A 16,468-nucleotide genomic window follows, 5' to 3' on the forward strand; every position below is an offset into this window, starting at 1 on the left:
GGCTTTTTTTAGCCCCTATCACCTCAAGTGTACCAAGCGAGGCTACTCCACCTTTCTGCATGGGCACATGGTTTATTTGTGTTTGGAAGAGGGTGAGTGTTTCTCTCCCTGGGACCAGAGCTGCTCACTGAGCTTCTTGTCAAGCCCTTGCCTGTGGAAAGGCTTCTAGGTGGCCTGTGGCTCCTCCTCGTCCTGCCCAGTCACGACGGCACAGGATTCTGACGGAGGACAGTGAATTGAGGAAGAAAATACAGAAAAAGGCAGAAGCAAAATGTGGAGAAGGAGCTGGTGGTAGGTATTGGTTTTTCATAGACATCTGAGCAGATTTTTCAAAATATTTGTGGTTTCATTCTGTCCTGTATGGCCATGTGGCTCTTGAGTTGAGAATTAGCTTTTTCCCGTGGCATTATCAAATGGTAGGGAGTGTGGCTTATGTGAAAGTGAGTGATGCAGGGGAAGAGAAATGAGTGGCCACAGTGGGGTAGGTGGGCCACTGGGGTGGCAACGAGTCCTTAAGGGGACTGGCCTGCTCCATCTGGATGCTGCTCACACCTGACAGGTGGCAGACATTTATTTACATGTGGACGGACGCAACTTGAAGGCCCACCTAAACTCAGATGCAAAGTAGGGCCCGCAGCCAGAGATGAGGAGCTCAGCAGTTCATTAGAGGACAAAGTAACTTCATGTTCAGGTTACAGTGGTGGAAGTGAAACTGCAGGGTGGGGTGCACTGGCCAAAGTGAGAAATACAAACACTCCTTATGCCGGGATATTTGGCCACCAGCAAGATGGAGTCACAGGTGCCAGAGAGAAGCAGAGTCACCTATAGACAGAAGCCTCTGGGACCAACCAGGTAGACCCTTGACTTGGAGATTCTGCAAGTGGCAGCCCACACAAGAGTACTCTGTCAGATGCGGGGCAACAGTGTCCCTGTCAACTTTGTTCGGTGTCTTCCGGGGGACACAAGATGCAATGCCAAGGTCAGGATTGAGACAGAGACAAAGTCTTCATGAACTACAACTCACAACAAAATAAACACCATCTCCCGTTTGAGAGGAAGTTGATTACCAGGATAGTCACAATAAGAAAATGAGGCTGATTAACTTCAGAGATCTCTGGATGTATTTGGTTGAATTTGGGGCTGCAAGGCTGCGACGACAGAATTAAATGTCCTAATGTATGCAATCACCTCCCGCAGGAATTGCGACATTCATGGCTGTGGACATGGTCCCAAGTCACCGCCATCATCCTCATGTGGGAGCAGTTACAGTAGTAATTTCAATTGTTACTATAATCATCTTGAACAACATGATATGTCTTGGCTGAGTGGGGCTTGACCTAGAAATTTCATGTCTAGGGTAAGAGGTACATTCTTTTGGAAGTGCTAATGTTTGTTGGAGCAGAGCTGGCTGGTGGGAATCTCGATGTTGTGTCTGTAGTCACTCTCCAAGTGTTATTTAGGCAGACCAAGACCTTCTGCCCAGAAGACTCTCTACAATTTAATTCATCAATTCCTAGAATTCTGATGGCCTCTCCATAGTCCAGACAGCATGGCAGGGAATTTGGACCAAGAATGCCTGGAAACTTTTGTCCATTTCCTCCCCGGCAGATGTGAAGATGAAGAAGCTCCAGAGACCCAGTTTCTCTGAGAATTATCCATATATCTACTCCAGGAAATCTGAGAAGGACAGGAGTAAGTTTAGTTTCAGGTAATGATTGTTTTAGGAGACTGGAGTTTTACAGATCTCAAATTTTTCTTCTTCATGAGGAAGATCATTTTCTTCAGTGTCAGTAGAAATTATTATTAACCCCTTTTGAAGAAGGTGTTACCATTCCCGTGGTGGGGGATAGAGGTGAGCCCAGTCTTGAAGTCTGAGGCGGGGAGGGGCACAGGGAGACTTAGTGAGGCTCTGGGTAGATATCTGAGCAGCATCTGCAATAGGGAGCAGACCTCCCTCGGTCTGTGAAAATACCTCCTGCCAAGTGGCCTGGCTTCCCTGGGGGTGATAGGCATGGTGGGGCCTCCCCCGGGATCAAAGACAATTCAATGTGAAGCTTTCTATTTTCTGTTCTAATTATATATGTGTGAGCTGGGTGGAGGGGACCCTTGGGGCATTGAGAACACTGACCCTTAGCAGAGCCACCCAAAGCAGCTTCCTTGGGTATCTTTCCAGCAGTAGAATATCGGCTGTTGGTGGTAGAAGACCAAGAACCAAGATCCAGATTGTACTTCTGGTTTTTGGTTTTGATTTCCCTTCAAGGGATTTGCTCATTCTTCTAACCTACTCTGCTAACGACTGCTTCCTAGTTCAGGAGGTGGTAATTCACCAGTCAGAGGAAGGGTGCATTCATTCACTCAGGGATGGATAAATATTACATAATTTTTTTTTTTAAGATTTTATTTATTTGCGAGAGAGACAATGAGAGACAGAGAGCATGAGAGGGAGGAGCGTCAGAGGGAGAAGCAGACTCCCTGCCGAGCAGGGAGCCCGATGCGGGACTCGATCCCGGGACTCCAGGATCATGACCTGAGCTGAAGGCAGTCGCTTAACCAACTGAGCCACCCAGGCGCCCCATAATTTTTTAAATGCATAATTAAACAGGTAAAAAAGAAGGGAAATTTCCTCCATTACAGATTAAAAAAAAAGGAAGTGAAAACAGTGTGTTACACATGTAAATTGACATTACTGGTGCCCTGGGGAGAAAATATTACACTAGATAATTTTTATGAGCTTAGCATTTAGTCCATCTGGAACTTGGAGGCAAAACCCTGGGTCTGCAAAAGGTGGAAGGTTGAAACCAAAACACATGAAATCTGGATCATCAAAAGACTTTCCTTTTAATAAAAGAGTGGCTTGGTGGGGAAAAACATTCACCTACCAGCACAGAAATGACAACTAACCTTGTCTTTCTATGAGCTCTGGGGGAAATAGAGAGTTTCCCTTGAGATACCAGAACTCCAGGACTGTGCCACTCCCATGCGTGGGCTCCGGGAAACCCCAGATAAGGAATTGTCATAAAAAGTGGTCCTGGGCCAGTGATGCCCCCAGGACTTAGAAGGAGCAGGTACAAAATGGCTTTTGAGGGACACAGTCAGAAGCACAGATCACATGAAACTCACCATGCACAGGATGGGTCTCCATCAATAGTCAAAAAACCCAGCAAATCATGATGAACAAGATTCAAAATATGTGAGAAATGCAGGCTTAAATACCTAAAACTTCAGGCAGAAGAACTACGTAAGAATTACAATAAATTAAATGTATTTAAACTATTTTAAGGTTGTTAAAATAATAAAAGGAAGTATTATACCCGTAACAGTAGAATGCTATAAATAACAAAAAGGGAAATTTGAAAAGAAATAATAATAATACTTTTTGAGCATTTAATGTGAGCCATGTACACCTTGGAGCATTTTATTTTTTTTCAGATGTTCTAAATTTTTTTAAATTTTATTTACATTCAATTAATTAGCATATAGTGTATTATTAGTTTCAGAGGTAGCGTTCAGTGATTCATCAGTTGACCTTGAAACATTTGAAAGAAATGATTTTACATAATGAACAAGACAGCATACATAATATAGTAGATACAATTTTTATCCCAGTTTTAAGCATGAAGAAATACACAGAGGTTAACCAATTTGATCAAAACTGCAGATCTAGTAAATGGTGGAAAACACGTGTAAATCCAGAAAAAAGTTTCAGCTTCTGGTCGCCTGGGGCTCCTACTTCATTCCTGGAGTCCCCATGAGGTCCAAATATTTCACAGTGGCAGATAAAATACAAAATATAAAAATCTACAATTGTCCTAAGAAAGAAAAAGGTAAACAGTCCTATGGGCCAGAAACAGAAACGCAAGGGAGAAATGCAGCTGAGGAGATGAGAGCCAGTGAGGGTGCTGGAGGAAGACCATCACGGCACAGGCAAGAGAGGGTACAGAGCTCCTGAGCTGGGACGCCCAGGGTGTGCGGGAAGAACACTGGGGACAATGAGGTTGGAGCCCATCCAGAGATGGGAAAAGTCATCCTCGACAGAAGTTCGAACAGTATTAGTGCTAAGCAGAACTATTAAAACAGGGAGTTTTTATTTGGATGAGATAAGGTAGCATGGGAAATAAAAGAAAAAAGAACAGACTACTGAATAAATAATAGTAGATAATTTATATTTATTTGAAAAAAATACTTCAATCTCTATCTCACATTCTTTATTTCAAAAAGTAAAGTCATAATATAAATATAATATAAAACTCCAAAACAGGAGAAGTCAGATTCTTACCTTGCACCAAACATACATATAATATCCTGAGTGAATATATATCAAAATTATGAAAGCATTATAAGAACATGTAAGAACATTTTTAGAACATAATCACATGGAAGGGGATGTGAGGGATGTTTCTGGAAAGATGGAGAAATTTTATATCCTGACAAGAGTTTGGGTTACTTGGGTGTGTGTATTTATCAGACTGATGGAACTGAGCACCTAAATTGTGTGCACCTCACTGTACATAAATTATAAATAGTTCCTACAAAAGCTGTAAGAAGAAGGCAAATGAACACTGAGAAAACGCGCAAAGGGCCAGCACAGGAAACTGGGAAGAACTACAAATGTACAGTCAATTTATGGGAAAAATGCTCAACTGCTTTAGTCATTGTAAAATTTTTAATTGAAATAACAATGATACTTTTCTCTCACAGACTGATTCTCTCGTGTGTTGTTGGTGAATGTGTTCACTGATACAGCAGAGCAGTTTGAGAGTATTTAACAAAAATATAAAATGTGCACAACCTGAAATGCCCTAGTCCCTGATTTACAAATTTATCCTTCAGATGGATTAGCAGGAACACAGAAATACGTTTGTGCAAGAACATTTATTTTAGTATTGTTTTTGTAATATAAAGTTTTTGGAAACCACCTAATGTCCATCAGCAATTGAAAAGATTAAAATATATTACGATAGTATTTCATTAACAATGTTGTTTTTAAACAATGGATACCACTCGTGGTGTTAGCTACAGGGAAGGCTCTAACATTTTACATTATATATTTCTAAATTGTTTTAATTTGTAAGAGTTGGTGTATAATTGTTTTAAATTAAAACATAGACTCCAAATTGTATTGCCACATTTTTTAAAGTTCATGCATAAAAGAAGAAAAATTATATTCGTAAAGCTTCTAGAGGTGCAACAAATACAGAACTTTGGGTGTGGTGAAACTTACAAAGATTGTATCTCGTTACAAATATGGGGGCATCTAGATTAGTTTGTGCATACAAAATATGTCACTAAGATTGAATGTACCTACAGTAACTTTACAAAACTTTGTTTGAATTCTAATTTGGGAGCAGTGACCCCAAATGCACAGAGTCACATATTTTATGCAGAAACAGGATGAGTCATGTAAGTGTCGGGGCTGGAGTTCTGTTCTGGAGTTCAGTGCCGAGCTTGTCTGCACTTGGACAAGAGGATGGGCACCCATCTCTGTGCGCAGCTGCCCCGCAGAATCGCTAACCTCGTGTCCATGCACTCTGAGTGAGCTTCACTGTCCCTCCACCCCAAGGTCACCCACCCTGTTTCCTCTTAGAGAAAGAAGCTAGAGCACAATTTGACCTGTGCCTAAAACAACCAGTAGGAGTCGGGTCCCACCCCTGCATTCATTGTGGTTCTTTGGGTGGTTTCTTCAGGGCTAGAACCACCTCTGTTTCACGGTAGTTGCAGGAATAGTCTCTGGGGGAAGCACCTGGATGAGAAGTCCTGGAAAGCAGACTACCTCAGGATCTCTGAAGAACATACTGGTTCTGAGGCTTGGGGTCATGGATGGTTTCCAAAGAGCAGAATCTTCCAGAATTTTACATAGCGTCTTCATAGTCCACATCTGCAACGCTTGCCTTCTTCAGCCTAAAATAGATGGCTGAGGCATCCTAAAAGTAAAGGCACATGGATAGGACCAGAGCAGGGAAGACATGTGGAACATGCCTCCCCCTGGTTCTCTTCCCCAACCAGCCTGGATGCGTCCTATCGCGGCACACCATGAAGCACAGAAGGTGGAGCCTCTTGGAAGACTGACCCTAGGTGAGCATTTTCAAAGGACCTGTGTCCTTCTGGTGGGCTGCATAGGTGCTCCTGATGAGCCGTAAGCTTATCCAAATGTGCAAACTCCCATTCTAATGGGCCACTGTTAGGCAGTTCCATGAGCTGTTGTTTTTTTAAGGATGTCAGGATTTTGTACTCATAAACTACATTTAGCATGTCACTGGAGTTTACCAAGGACAAAAATTCTGTCCTGAGACCTCTGGCTACCCCCACCACACTAGACAAACTTACAAAGCACCTACTGTCCTTGTACACATGTGGAGTTAGAATTCCTGTAATTTTCTGAAAGTATTTTTGTATTACCAGTGATATCTTGAATTGTTCAAGGTTTATAAATTACTGAGTTGACACAAATCACTATTAGTTTAGTTTTGTTCAATATTAATTGAGTTTTCCATGGATTGTGTGGTTAACCTCACAACACAAAGTGGTGTGTGTGTGGTTCAACAGTATTTCAGGGTAAAGATTTTCAAGGAATAGAATTTTTAGACTAGCCATGTGCTACAGTGTATCTACAAATCATCCATGCGTCTGTTGCTAAAGGAAACGTCTGTGCAAGTCTCCAAAATTCCCTTGCACCGTGAGGCTTTACTATGACCAAATGTTTTTCCCACTGTGTGGGGGATAAGGGGAGAGATGGACCATTGGAAACTTTTGCTTTTCCTAAGTTGCCATAGTTTTAAAAGTTTGAGAACCAGTCCCTAGAAGAAAGAAAGAAGAGCAGGGATGAAAGTCCATTAGGGCTTCTAACTCACCTGGTCCGTGGTATGTGTCCTCTGGGGTTCTACTGTGGAATAAAAGGTGTGTGCTGTAAGATTTCACTTATATTTAAAGTCCTTCACTAAAGTCGTGCTAATAAAGGCTTCTTCTCCTCCTACCTACTTTCCGTGTATTGATTTCCATCAATATTTTTAGTCTTGCTTTTCTGCTTATCACAATCACGATTTCCTTACTGTACAGAGGACGATGGGCAGCCTAGAGGTGGACAGGTAAGTAGATCCCTTTGGGCATTTAAACTCTTCGCATTTCTGGACCCACAAGGTATGAATGGGACAACAGCAGCAAGTGGGGCCACTCAAGGAGGGCAGGTGGACACCGCCACCCCAATCTGCCATCTGACCGGGGGCACTGAGCTAGCACCAGCACTCGGGGCTGCTCCCAGACCCAAGGCCAGTGCTCAGGGAGGTAGGGAAAAGCCCACAGCCAGCTCAAGGCAGAGCAGCAGTGCTGAAGAACACTTCCATATGCCATTTGCGGCACTGAGTATCCTCTTGGTTCCATGAAAGAAAAAAGTCAGAGATACATTCACTCCCTCATTTCTCACCTGCTGCTTGCAGCTCCTGTTGCGTACGATACACCAAAGAGTAGACCTCTTCCCCGCTTACGACGTTCACTGAAAGAGAAGAAAGGAGGCCTGGTGACACCATCTTTTCTTCCTGCCAATTACCTCACTCCATGCCTACCACTTATCACCACGAAGACAGACATGCCATTTGTCCATGGAGGTGGCTGGGGCACAGCAGGCACAGGGTGGGCTAGCAGACATCAACCCACTGCCCCTTCCCCGGCTCCCTCCGGCTGCTTGGGCCAGGTCATTTGGGAAACCTCACCATTTTCGTATACAGACTGTTCCTGCAGTGGGGCAGCTGAGTTGATGTAGTTGGACACCTGTGCCATGGGGCTGGGAGGGCTCCTGCAGACACAGATAGTGGAATAGCATCCCAGATGCCCCAGACATCACTGTCCAGGGTTGTGAGCAAGACATTGAAGGAGAGAATCCTGTTAGCAAGCGTCCTGAGCAGAATACTGACTTCTGGGGAGATCCTCAGTGAGCTCCACTGTGTGGAACAAACTCTGTACGTGGGCTGAGCAAGGCACAGCAGAGCAGCTGTGGAGTGCACAGCCCATGAGCGCAGGTCCTTACCTGATGGGCTCAGTGTGGTGTTGCCCACACCTAGAATAGTGCCCCTCCCATTCAGGTGCTCAGTGAATACTGAGTGAAGAGTATTGATTCCCCTCAATAGAGAACAGGTTACCAGGCAGAACAAGCAGCTTGAAGAAGGGAGAGAAGAACGTGAACTTGCACATACATGTACCCCTGGAAGACCACTACTCCAATTTGGGAAAATAATCTGATTTTTGTTGGCATAAACAACAACACAGTATAAAAATATGTCGACTAAACATTGATGTCCCCAGATGCAAGTGTTTTAAAAATCTTTTCCTCCTCTAAACTAAAGAACTTCACCAGCAAGTTTTCGGGATGGTTATCACTCTCTAGCCGGAATGACAGAAATGTGCATGTATCTTAACGCCTCTGAGATACTTTCAGGATCTCAGAATCCTGTTTTCCTGCCTCATCAGAATGACTCACAGACCCTCAGATATTGATTAATTGATTGAATGAATCAGTTCATTGGTGAATGTGTGAAATGGGTCAGTTTAGTGAGGGAGGTGAATTAGGAAGAATGATGGAAGAAGGATTTGAATTAATCAGTTAATGCATAAATGAAGAGGAATAGCAAACTGACACTGTTATTAGCGGGAGAACTCCGGAGTAGAAGTTGGGATAATACATATACAACAAGCACATGAGAGAGGACAACTTAAAACTGTGCAGATGGGTTTTTCTGCATTATCAAGTGCACACAGAGCAGAGCCTCACCTGCATGGGTCCCTGGCCGGACGTCTTCCTAGAAGTCAAGCAGATGAGCAAACACGTCAAAGGGGGAATCTCTTCTTCAGTTTTCTTGTGCGGGGACTGCTCCTCAGGCCTGCCACAGCATGCCAGAGGGCATCCTGGCCATCACTTACTCAGATCCTTCACTTTGCAGGTGAAGAGACTCAATGCGGAGTAGTTAGTGAGCTTCCCAGACAGTTCATCCCAGAGTGAGGCCCTGAGCCCCAGCCTCTGAACCTGAACACCTATTGTAGTTTTTGCTTTGGGTTCTGACAACACACTACCTACTTTTGTCATGACAAGACCCCCCAGAAGCAGGCACTTTTCTTTCTTTCTTTTTTTTTTTTTTAAAGATTTTCCATTTATTTATTTGAGACAGAGAGAATGAGATACAGAGAGCATGAGAGGGAGGAGGGTCAGAGGGAGAAGCAGACTCCCTGCCGAGCAGGGAGCCTGATGCGGGACTTGATCCCGGGACTCCAGGATCATGACCTGAGCCGAAGGCAGTCGCTTAATCAACTGAGCTACCCAGGCGCCCCAGAAGCAGGCACTTTACAGCTAGGGTGAGGTGCCCCAAGATGCAGGACAAGCTTGGAGTTTAAATGAGAATCTCGCATTGTCTCCATCTTGCTCAGTGGAGAACAGGAGTCCAAGATTAATTGCACCAATAAATATGAAATTACCAACTGTGAGCCAGGGTGAAGCTAAATAACAGGGCTCGGAGGAAGAATAAACTGAGAGAATTGCAGGCTGTGTGGCTGGGTGAAACCTCTGGGGGAAAAGGACATTTAAGCTGAAAAGCAGGAGAGATCCTGTGGTGAGCAGATGTGAGGATGCATGGACGAGCATTTCAGAAAGTGGGAAGAGCATGTGATGGTGCTCTGGGGGGATGAGAATGGAGGCACTGACTTTAACTTGGGGTGGTCGGCAGAGCTGGAATTGCTAACTGGGTTATTCTTCCAGTAGCTGACTAGTTATTTTAAATAGAGTCAGAGCTTTGGGTGAAAATTCGATCCCAGAAGCACCAGACATCAGCCGAACCTTGACACAAGGTGTGGGGGACTTGACACAGACACTGCACTCTGGTAAGTATGGGTGCTGCTCCCATGCTGGGGGTCAGGAGCAGATCTGCAGGCTGCGTGGCTGGCAGGACATATCCGTCCCTCACAGCGCTCCCGTCCCCAGCCCCGCCTATTTCTGTAAAAACAAAGGTCACAGTAACAAAATACCAGAATCTGTAAATACTAACCTATTCTTTTCTTGAGCCAACAGCAGACCAATAGGGCAATAATGGTGGGACCAAGGGTGCCAAGCAGCCCTTCAAGGATTCCTGAGACGAGAAGTTTCTTCCTGTCCTCCGTAGGCACTGAGGGGAGAGGTCTGCACGTGAGCCACCCTGCAGGAGGGCTGGCCTTTGGAGAGCAGACGTCTCAGGTGTGGGCCGAGGCCAAGGTCTGCTCTTCCTGGGCGAGGGGGGCGGAGGTTGCGGGACTGACTTATGTGACTTGGAGCTCATCACCCTGATGGCAGGAGAGAGGCACCAGCCTTCATGTCCTCTATGCCCCTCAGACACACCTCCTAGACAGCCCCATGTTCAGACGCTCCATCGTGGAAGCACAGCACCAGAGATACTGTGGGGTCAGTAAAACTCTCCCAGGATGCTGGAAAGGGACTTTGACAAAGACAATTCAATAGCCTGAGCTGTACCTGTGACGCTGAGTGGCACCGCCTCGCTGCGCTGGGGCCCCAGGCCGTTGTCGGCTTCACAGGAGTAGTTTCCAGAACGTTCTGGGGTCAGAGAGAGGTTGAAGGACGCTCCTCCTCCAGAGGGGGCCGAGCTGCTCCCCAGGGTGACATCCTCGTGATAAAACCGGTACTGGATCGGAGGAGAGCCGCTCTGGGCCTCGCAGCGAAGCTCCACCACGTCCCCCACCACGGCCCGGGTCCCGGGCACCCTGACAGTGAGGACGGGGCGGGATGCTGGGACTGAGGGAGACAGGGAGTCGTCAGAGAGTGTACCGGACCGTCACAGACTCGTAATCCCTGCCCACAGAGGCTCAGCCCCATTGAACTTCCCCGGGTTGCCCCAGGGAACACGGAGCCCAGCGAGTGGGGGTGCTGGTGGGACAGAGGTCACGGAACTTACTTCTGACGGTGACGCTCACCAGCTCGCTGATGCTGGGGCCATAGCCGTTGTCGGCCGCGCAGTAGTATTTCTCTGTGTCACTGTCTGTCACCGCCGGGATCTCAAGCTTCGCGGCCAATGAGCGCTGGGTCTTTGTTTCCAGGTTCAAACCCAGGGCCCCTTTGTACCAGGAGAAGGTGATGTCTCCTGTGCCCTGGGTGGCCAAACAGACGAGAACCAGCTTCTCTCCCTTCTGCACTTGTCCCCCTGGAGGCTGTGTCTCCAAGCTCACATTCCAGACGGGGACTCCTACACAAACACAAGGTGACACATGGGGCGTGACCATCCTGAAAGCAAAGGCCTTGGGTAAAGTCAATAATTCATGCAGTTTAGTGGTGGCGGGTGGTGGTGTTCTGAGGGCGGTTGCTGCTGACTGGGGTGGGCCTCGGCCAGGTGGGCGTGGTGGGGTGCGAAGGGCCGGCCAGGCGGGCGTGGTGGGGTGCGAAGGGCCGGCCAGGCGGGCGTGGTGGGGCGCGAAGGGCCGGCCAGGCGGGCGTGGTGGGGCGAGAAGGGCCGGCCAGGCGGGTGTGGTGGGGTGCGAAGGGCCGGCCAGGTGGGTGTGGTGGGGTGAGGAAGGCCACACAGTTACCAAGGTGGATGCAGCACCCCTCCATCCCGGGGATAGTGGGGATCCCAGGACCTTGGGCTCTCAAACCCGCACTCTGCAAGGCACGGTGCTGTGGTGGCCCCAGAACAGATGGCAGATCAAGCTGTCGGGGCTTGAACGCTGGTCCCACGTCTTACTGTGGGTGCTTGATCCAATCACGTCACTTCTCTGAGACTCAGTTTCCCGTCCGTACAATGCAGGGGGGAACGTTAGTTATCTCCTACGGTTGGGACGGGCCCATGACATAATGCATGTGGGGCCTAGAGCGGGGCCTGCTGCCCAGCAGCTCTTTGTTCTGGTCCGGCCTCACCAGTGCAGAGTTTTGAGCAAGGGTGCGAAAGCCAACCTTCTGGGGGAATTCCACATCCTCTTCCTGGCACCACGGACGCATCGTTGTCTGAGAACGGGGGAGGACATTAGCGTGCCTACCCGGACGGGCAGTGACACGGTTCAGAGTCACGAAACGCCCCCTTCTCTTCCTCTCTCTCAAAACCAAGCCCCAGCTGCCCCTTCCATAGCCCAAAGCCTGCCCTTACCGTGCGGATCTGATTTCTCCCTTCTCTGTAGCTCCCGTGACTCCCCACCACCGCCACACATGTCCCCCCGTGCTGCGGAGGGTGCCATCAGGGGCCGTGATTATGCAGCGACTTGCCCCCGCTCTCCAGCCCAGGGAGGACGCCGTGAGGGGTTCCTGAGTACTCTTCTGTGCACTTGAGTGCGATTAGCAAGAGTAAGGGCAGATCCCTTAAGGACTCTGAGAAGGAGAGAAGCTCAGGCACATCTCCACCAGTTCCTTTCCCCCCAAGGGAAGAGCAGCCTCGTGCCCCCGGCCCCATGTCGGTCCCCGGCGCAGGCCCCCGCACTCACCTTGCACCTGTATCTGAATCCTGGGGCTCCGAGCGACTCTGAGCTCTGAGGTCTTCGCTTCACACCAGTAGGACCCCGAGTCTTCCCTCCACACAGTGGGGAGCTGGAGCTCCGGGGAGCTGCTCCAGCCCTGCCACAGGGCCTGGCTGTCTCTGAAGAAACAGAACTGGGGCTGGGCGTCCGGCTTCCAAGAAGCGGCCTGCACCTCACAGGTCAGGGTCATTGAGCTCCCCTCCTTGGGCCGAGAGGGCCTGGCTGTCAGAAGCAGCGCTAGAGAGAAGGACAAAAGACACATTCCAGGGCAATGGGTTTCCGAGTTCCCACAGGAGGCACGTTGTGTTCTCAGCATTTGGCACAAGGCCAGTTGGGTGCAGAGACCACCCCCACCCCAGCACGGCCTGCCCTTATGCAGCGTCTCCTCCACCCACAGGGCAACCTCTGCCTTCAGCTTGGTTCCCACTCTTTGAAATTTCCATCCATGAACTAAAAACACCTTTTCTGGAGACCGGGCAGGGTACTGACGACTGTTATCAGAGACGGTGAAGCCTGACGTTTCAGGAACAGCAGGTGTGTTTATTCATTCTTGTCGTGAATCATGTTGGTTATCTTCTTCGGCTCCCTCCCCCGGGCATCCCAGAGCCACACTCTGTCTTTCAAGGACAGACTGTGACCCCGGACGATCTGCCAGTCGGGGAAAGATTAGAGGAATTCAATGCTTTCTTTACTGAGTCTCTCCTGCCCCTGTTACTGCTGCTCTGAGTGGAAGGACCCGGCGTGTGCTTGCCTGAAAATCCTGCATGCACACATCCAGCTCCCTTGCTCTGGGACTTTGTGCAAACCTCGTGCAAACCATGGGCATAAGGGGCAGTTTCAGCCCATACCCTGAGCCTCAGGGATGTCTCCTTTTCCGGCCATAGGGGCTCTTCTCCGGATGGACTACAGATGGGCAAAGCTGGGCCCTGCTTCCCCACATCTCCATCGGCCCAGCTGTAGCACCCGGGGAAACATCAAACCCTGAGGACACTGGCTCTTCAGGCATTTGTTTATCCAGCCTCAGAGCCTGGGCTCTTCGAGAAAGTTTAGGAATTTTCCTAAGAAAAGCCTGTCTCCCCTCACCAGATAAAATGCCAAGTGTTCTCAATCCCTGAGAGGGGGTTGTTGCTCCAGCACCTGTCGTCCTCAAGCCTTGCGACTGGAATGCTTTATCCTGGGACTTTCAAAAACTTAATTTCAATGTTGGTACCAGAATATTTGCTCTGGGGCCTGGAATTCCTGGCACTAGGGGTTATCTTCTCTCCTTGGAAATCTGCAGTCCCCAGAGGACTGAGGACAGAGAAAGGGAAAAAAAAGACATCTAGGGACCTGTATCCCACTCTTCTGAATGGGGCAGGTGGTGTGGAATGGGACACTGGATAGGGCAATTTGCAAAGGCTGGGGCTCAGTCTTGCAGCCCAGAGCTGGTTTCAGATAATTCTCAGGTATTCCCAGGCAAACCTGGCAAACTCCTGGCAAGGCTTTGTTTCTTCTGGATGTGGATTTGGATTTCTACTTAGGCTCAGATTGGGCACTCATGAGGTAAAAGCAGGATCAGGCACAGAGCATGTTGGCATTAACGCATGGCCTGGGTTCAACTTGGACGAACCCTGGGAGAGCATTCCAGAAGCCTGGGCTGGCTCTGAGTATCTCTGGCCGTTGGCCCTGCAGAGCTGTGCTCCCCAGCTCTAGGTGCGGCCTGTGTTCTTGAGGGGGCAGGAAGCCTCTTCGAGCCCTGTGGTTAGTATTCTATGCATAAGAGAGCAGTTCTGACATATCCTGGATTGAAACCCACTTCAGTGGAAGATTCCTTCGGGGGGAAAACTTCCTCCTCTGTTCGTCTGGTAATTTGAATCAGGATCAGAGCGATGGCGGGTTTGCGCCAACCAGAGTTTGAGAGAGAAGTCGCACGGGGGAAGCGCTTTGGCTACAGAGCAGGGCTGGAAATGGGAAGGGGGCAGAGTGCACTTCGCTTTCCCGTGGCCCAGGGACCGACTGTCGTGTTCCCCATGGATGTGTGATGGTGGCGTTTCCTCCATCGCTCCTGGGGGAGCACCCCGTGGGGAAGACACAGGGGCCTTGCAGCCCCTGAGGCTGGGGGGAGAGGGCGGCAATTCTTCTAACATCCGTCTTCCACACTCGGTGACTTCCTGGGAAACAGCATCTCCCTTCCTGAGCTGGGACTTCCCACAGAAGGGACGGTGGTTTTGAGAAGGTGGGGCCAAGACCTGCTCCCCTAGCTGAACACAAGCAGCCTGGTCCCCAGGGAGCCTCTGTCATGGTAGACCTCGGCGGCTGCCACCGGAGGGCAAACAGCATCCACCGGCCTCCTGCACGGACGGCCCAGGGACACGATGCCCGCGGACCGTGAAGAGGAAAGGAAGTGCTACTCACCTTCCCTGGCTGGTTCACAGGGTGGAGCTAGGAGAGAATTCGGGAGAGGTCGGTACAGCTGTGATCCCAAACAGGCAGCCCCTGCAGCCCGGCTGACCATCCGCAGCGCTGCTCTCCGCGTGCCCTCCCGCAACCCCCCCCTCCCTCCTCCCCCTCTCCCTCTCCCTCCTCCTCCACCTCCTCCCCCTTCCCTCTCTCCTTCTTCGCCCCTGCCCACTGTTCTCCTCCCTTCCTCCTTCTCCACCTCTGTTCTTTCTCCCACGTTCCCCAACACCACACAGTTCCTTTTGTGATCAGGAAATCCTTCCCAGTCACAGCTCCCATCCGTGGTTAAGAGGCGGTGCCTTCGTTCCGTGGCTCCTTCAAGCCCCGGGCTCTCATCCCTCCTCAGATGTCCAGATGACCCCACCCCGGCCTGGCCAAACGCAGTGACAGCAGCCAGGCTCCTGCTCTTGATGCCCTTTATTCACCAACGTCCCGGCAGAGGAAGTCCACAGAGGGAATCTGGATTTCTCCAAAGATTCTCCCATAGCCCAAGGGTTTGACTGTGGTACGATGGCATAATGATCAGGAACAGCACACCCTGGGGAGACGCAGGCTCTGCTGCCAGAGGGCATGGACCTGAGGCTGCGTCTTCCCCTTACAAGCTGTGCTACCCCGGGGAAAATGCTTCACCTCTCTGTGCTCTCCTTTCCTTTTCTGTGAAATGCAGGTAATCACAGGCCTCCCTCCCAGAGTTTCTGCGAGGATTAAATAGGTTCACATCCATAAAATGCTTAGAATAGCGCTGGAATTTATTTAACAATCAGTAAATAGTACTCATTATTAGTACCTATTTGAGCCCATGGTTAGTCTGAGATGTGTAGCCTGCTGTTTGAGCTTAAAAGCTGATGTGAATAACTTGTTCCTCAGGTAGGAGAATGGAATCAATGGGGCTAGCGTGAAAATCACATTTCTTATCCATCCGTACTACAAATAATTCTGAGCCCTTACTGCATGCCAGGCATTGCCCCTGGGACCGGGGCTGCAGGAACCGATGTGAACAACAGTTTTTGCTGTTGAGGGGTTTAGAGGGAGAGAGCAAATTTAAAAATCAGTATATAGCCTGATTTCAGAGAGTGATCAGTGCTACAGGAGAGATGTAGCCGAGAAATAAGTCCGAGTATCTTAGGACAGTTGTGACTCTCTGGATAGATGTCAACCGAGTAGAAAACAGAATGAAGGTAGAGGGCTGCCTTCTAAGTGTTTGGGGACGAGCACCCCCAGCAGAGAACTAGCCAGTGCGAAGGACGTGAGAAGGAATGAGCTTGTGGTGGGGTGGGGAGGAGAAGGTTGTGCCCCGGAGCTGATAGAGGGGCAGCGGTGGGCACTGGTGTGGTGGAGGTGGTCGGGCATCCTGGACTTGGGACCAGGTCTGGATTTCATTCCAGGTTTGATTGGGAGTTGTGGACAGTTCCGACTCCACTTAGGTTTGTAAAAATCACTCTTTTTTTTTTTTTTTAAAGATTTTTTTTTTTTTTATCTGACAGATAGAGAGACAGCGAGAGAGGAAACACAAGCAGGAGTGGGAGAGGGAGAAGCAGGCTTCCCGCTGAGCAGGGAGCCCGAT

General features: G+C 49.2%; 1 protein-coding gene across 1 annotated transcript; it reads right to left on the minus strand.

Moving 5' to 3' along the window:
- Positions 1-5,583: 5,583 nt before the first annotated feature.
- Positions 5,584-12,741, minus strand: LOC123845275 (Fc receptor-like protein 1). The gene is made up of 9 exons (XM_045876049.2): positions 12,433-12,741; positions 10,920-11,207; positions 10,481-10,759; positions 10,023-10,139; positions 8,759-8,786; positions 7,704-7,786; positions 7,418-7,486; positions 6,849-6,880; positions 5,584-5,921 (listed from the first exon to the last, which is right to left on the minus strand). The coding sequence occupies exons 1-9, from the start codon at positions 12,725-12,727 to the stop codon at positions 5,850-5,852; spliced, it is 1,263 nt and encodes a 420-aa protein (XP_045732005.2). The 5' UTR covers positions 12,728-12,741; the 3' UTR covers positions 5,584-5,849.
- Between the last annotated feature and the right edge of the window lie 3,727 nt (positions 12,742-16,468).

Source organism: Mirounga angustirostris, unplaced genomic scaffold (assembly GCF_029215605.1).
Source record: "Mirounga angustirostris isolate CCGP_5_RB_7025 unplaced genomic scaffold, mMirAng1.0.hap1 SCAF_6, whole genome shotgun sequence".
Lineage (NCBI taxonomy): Eukaryota > Metazoa > Chordata > Mammalia > Carnivora > Phocidae > Mirounga > Mirounga angustirostris.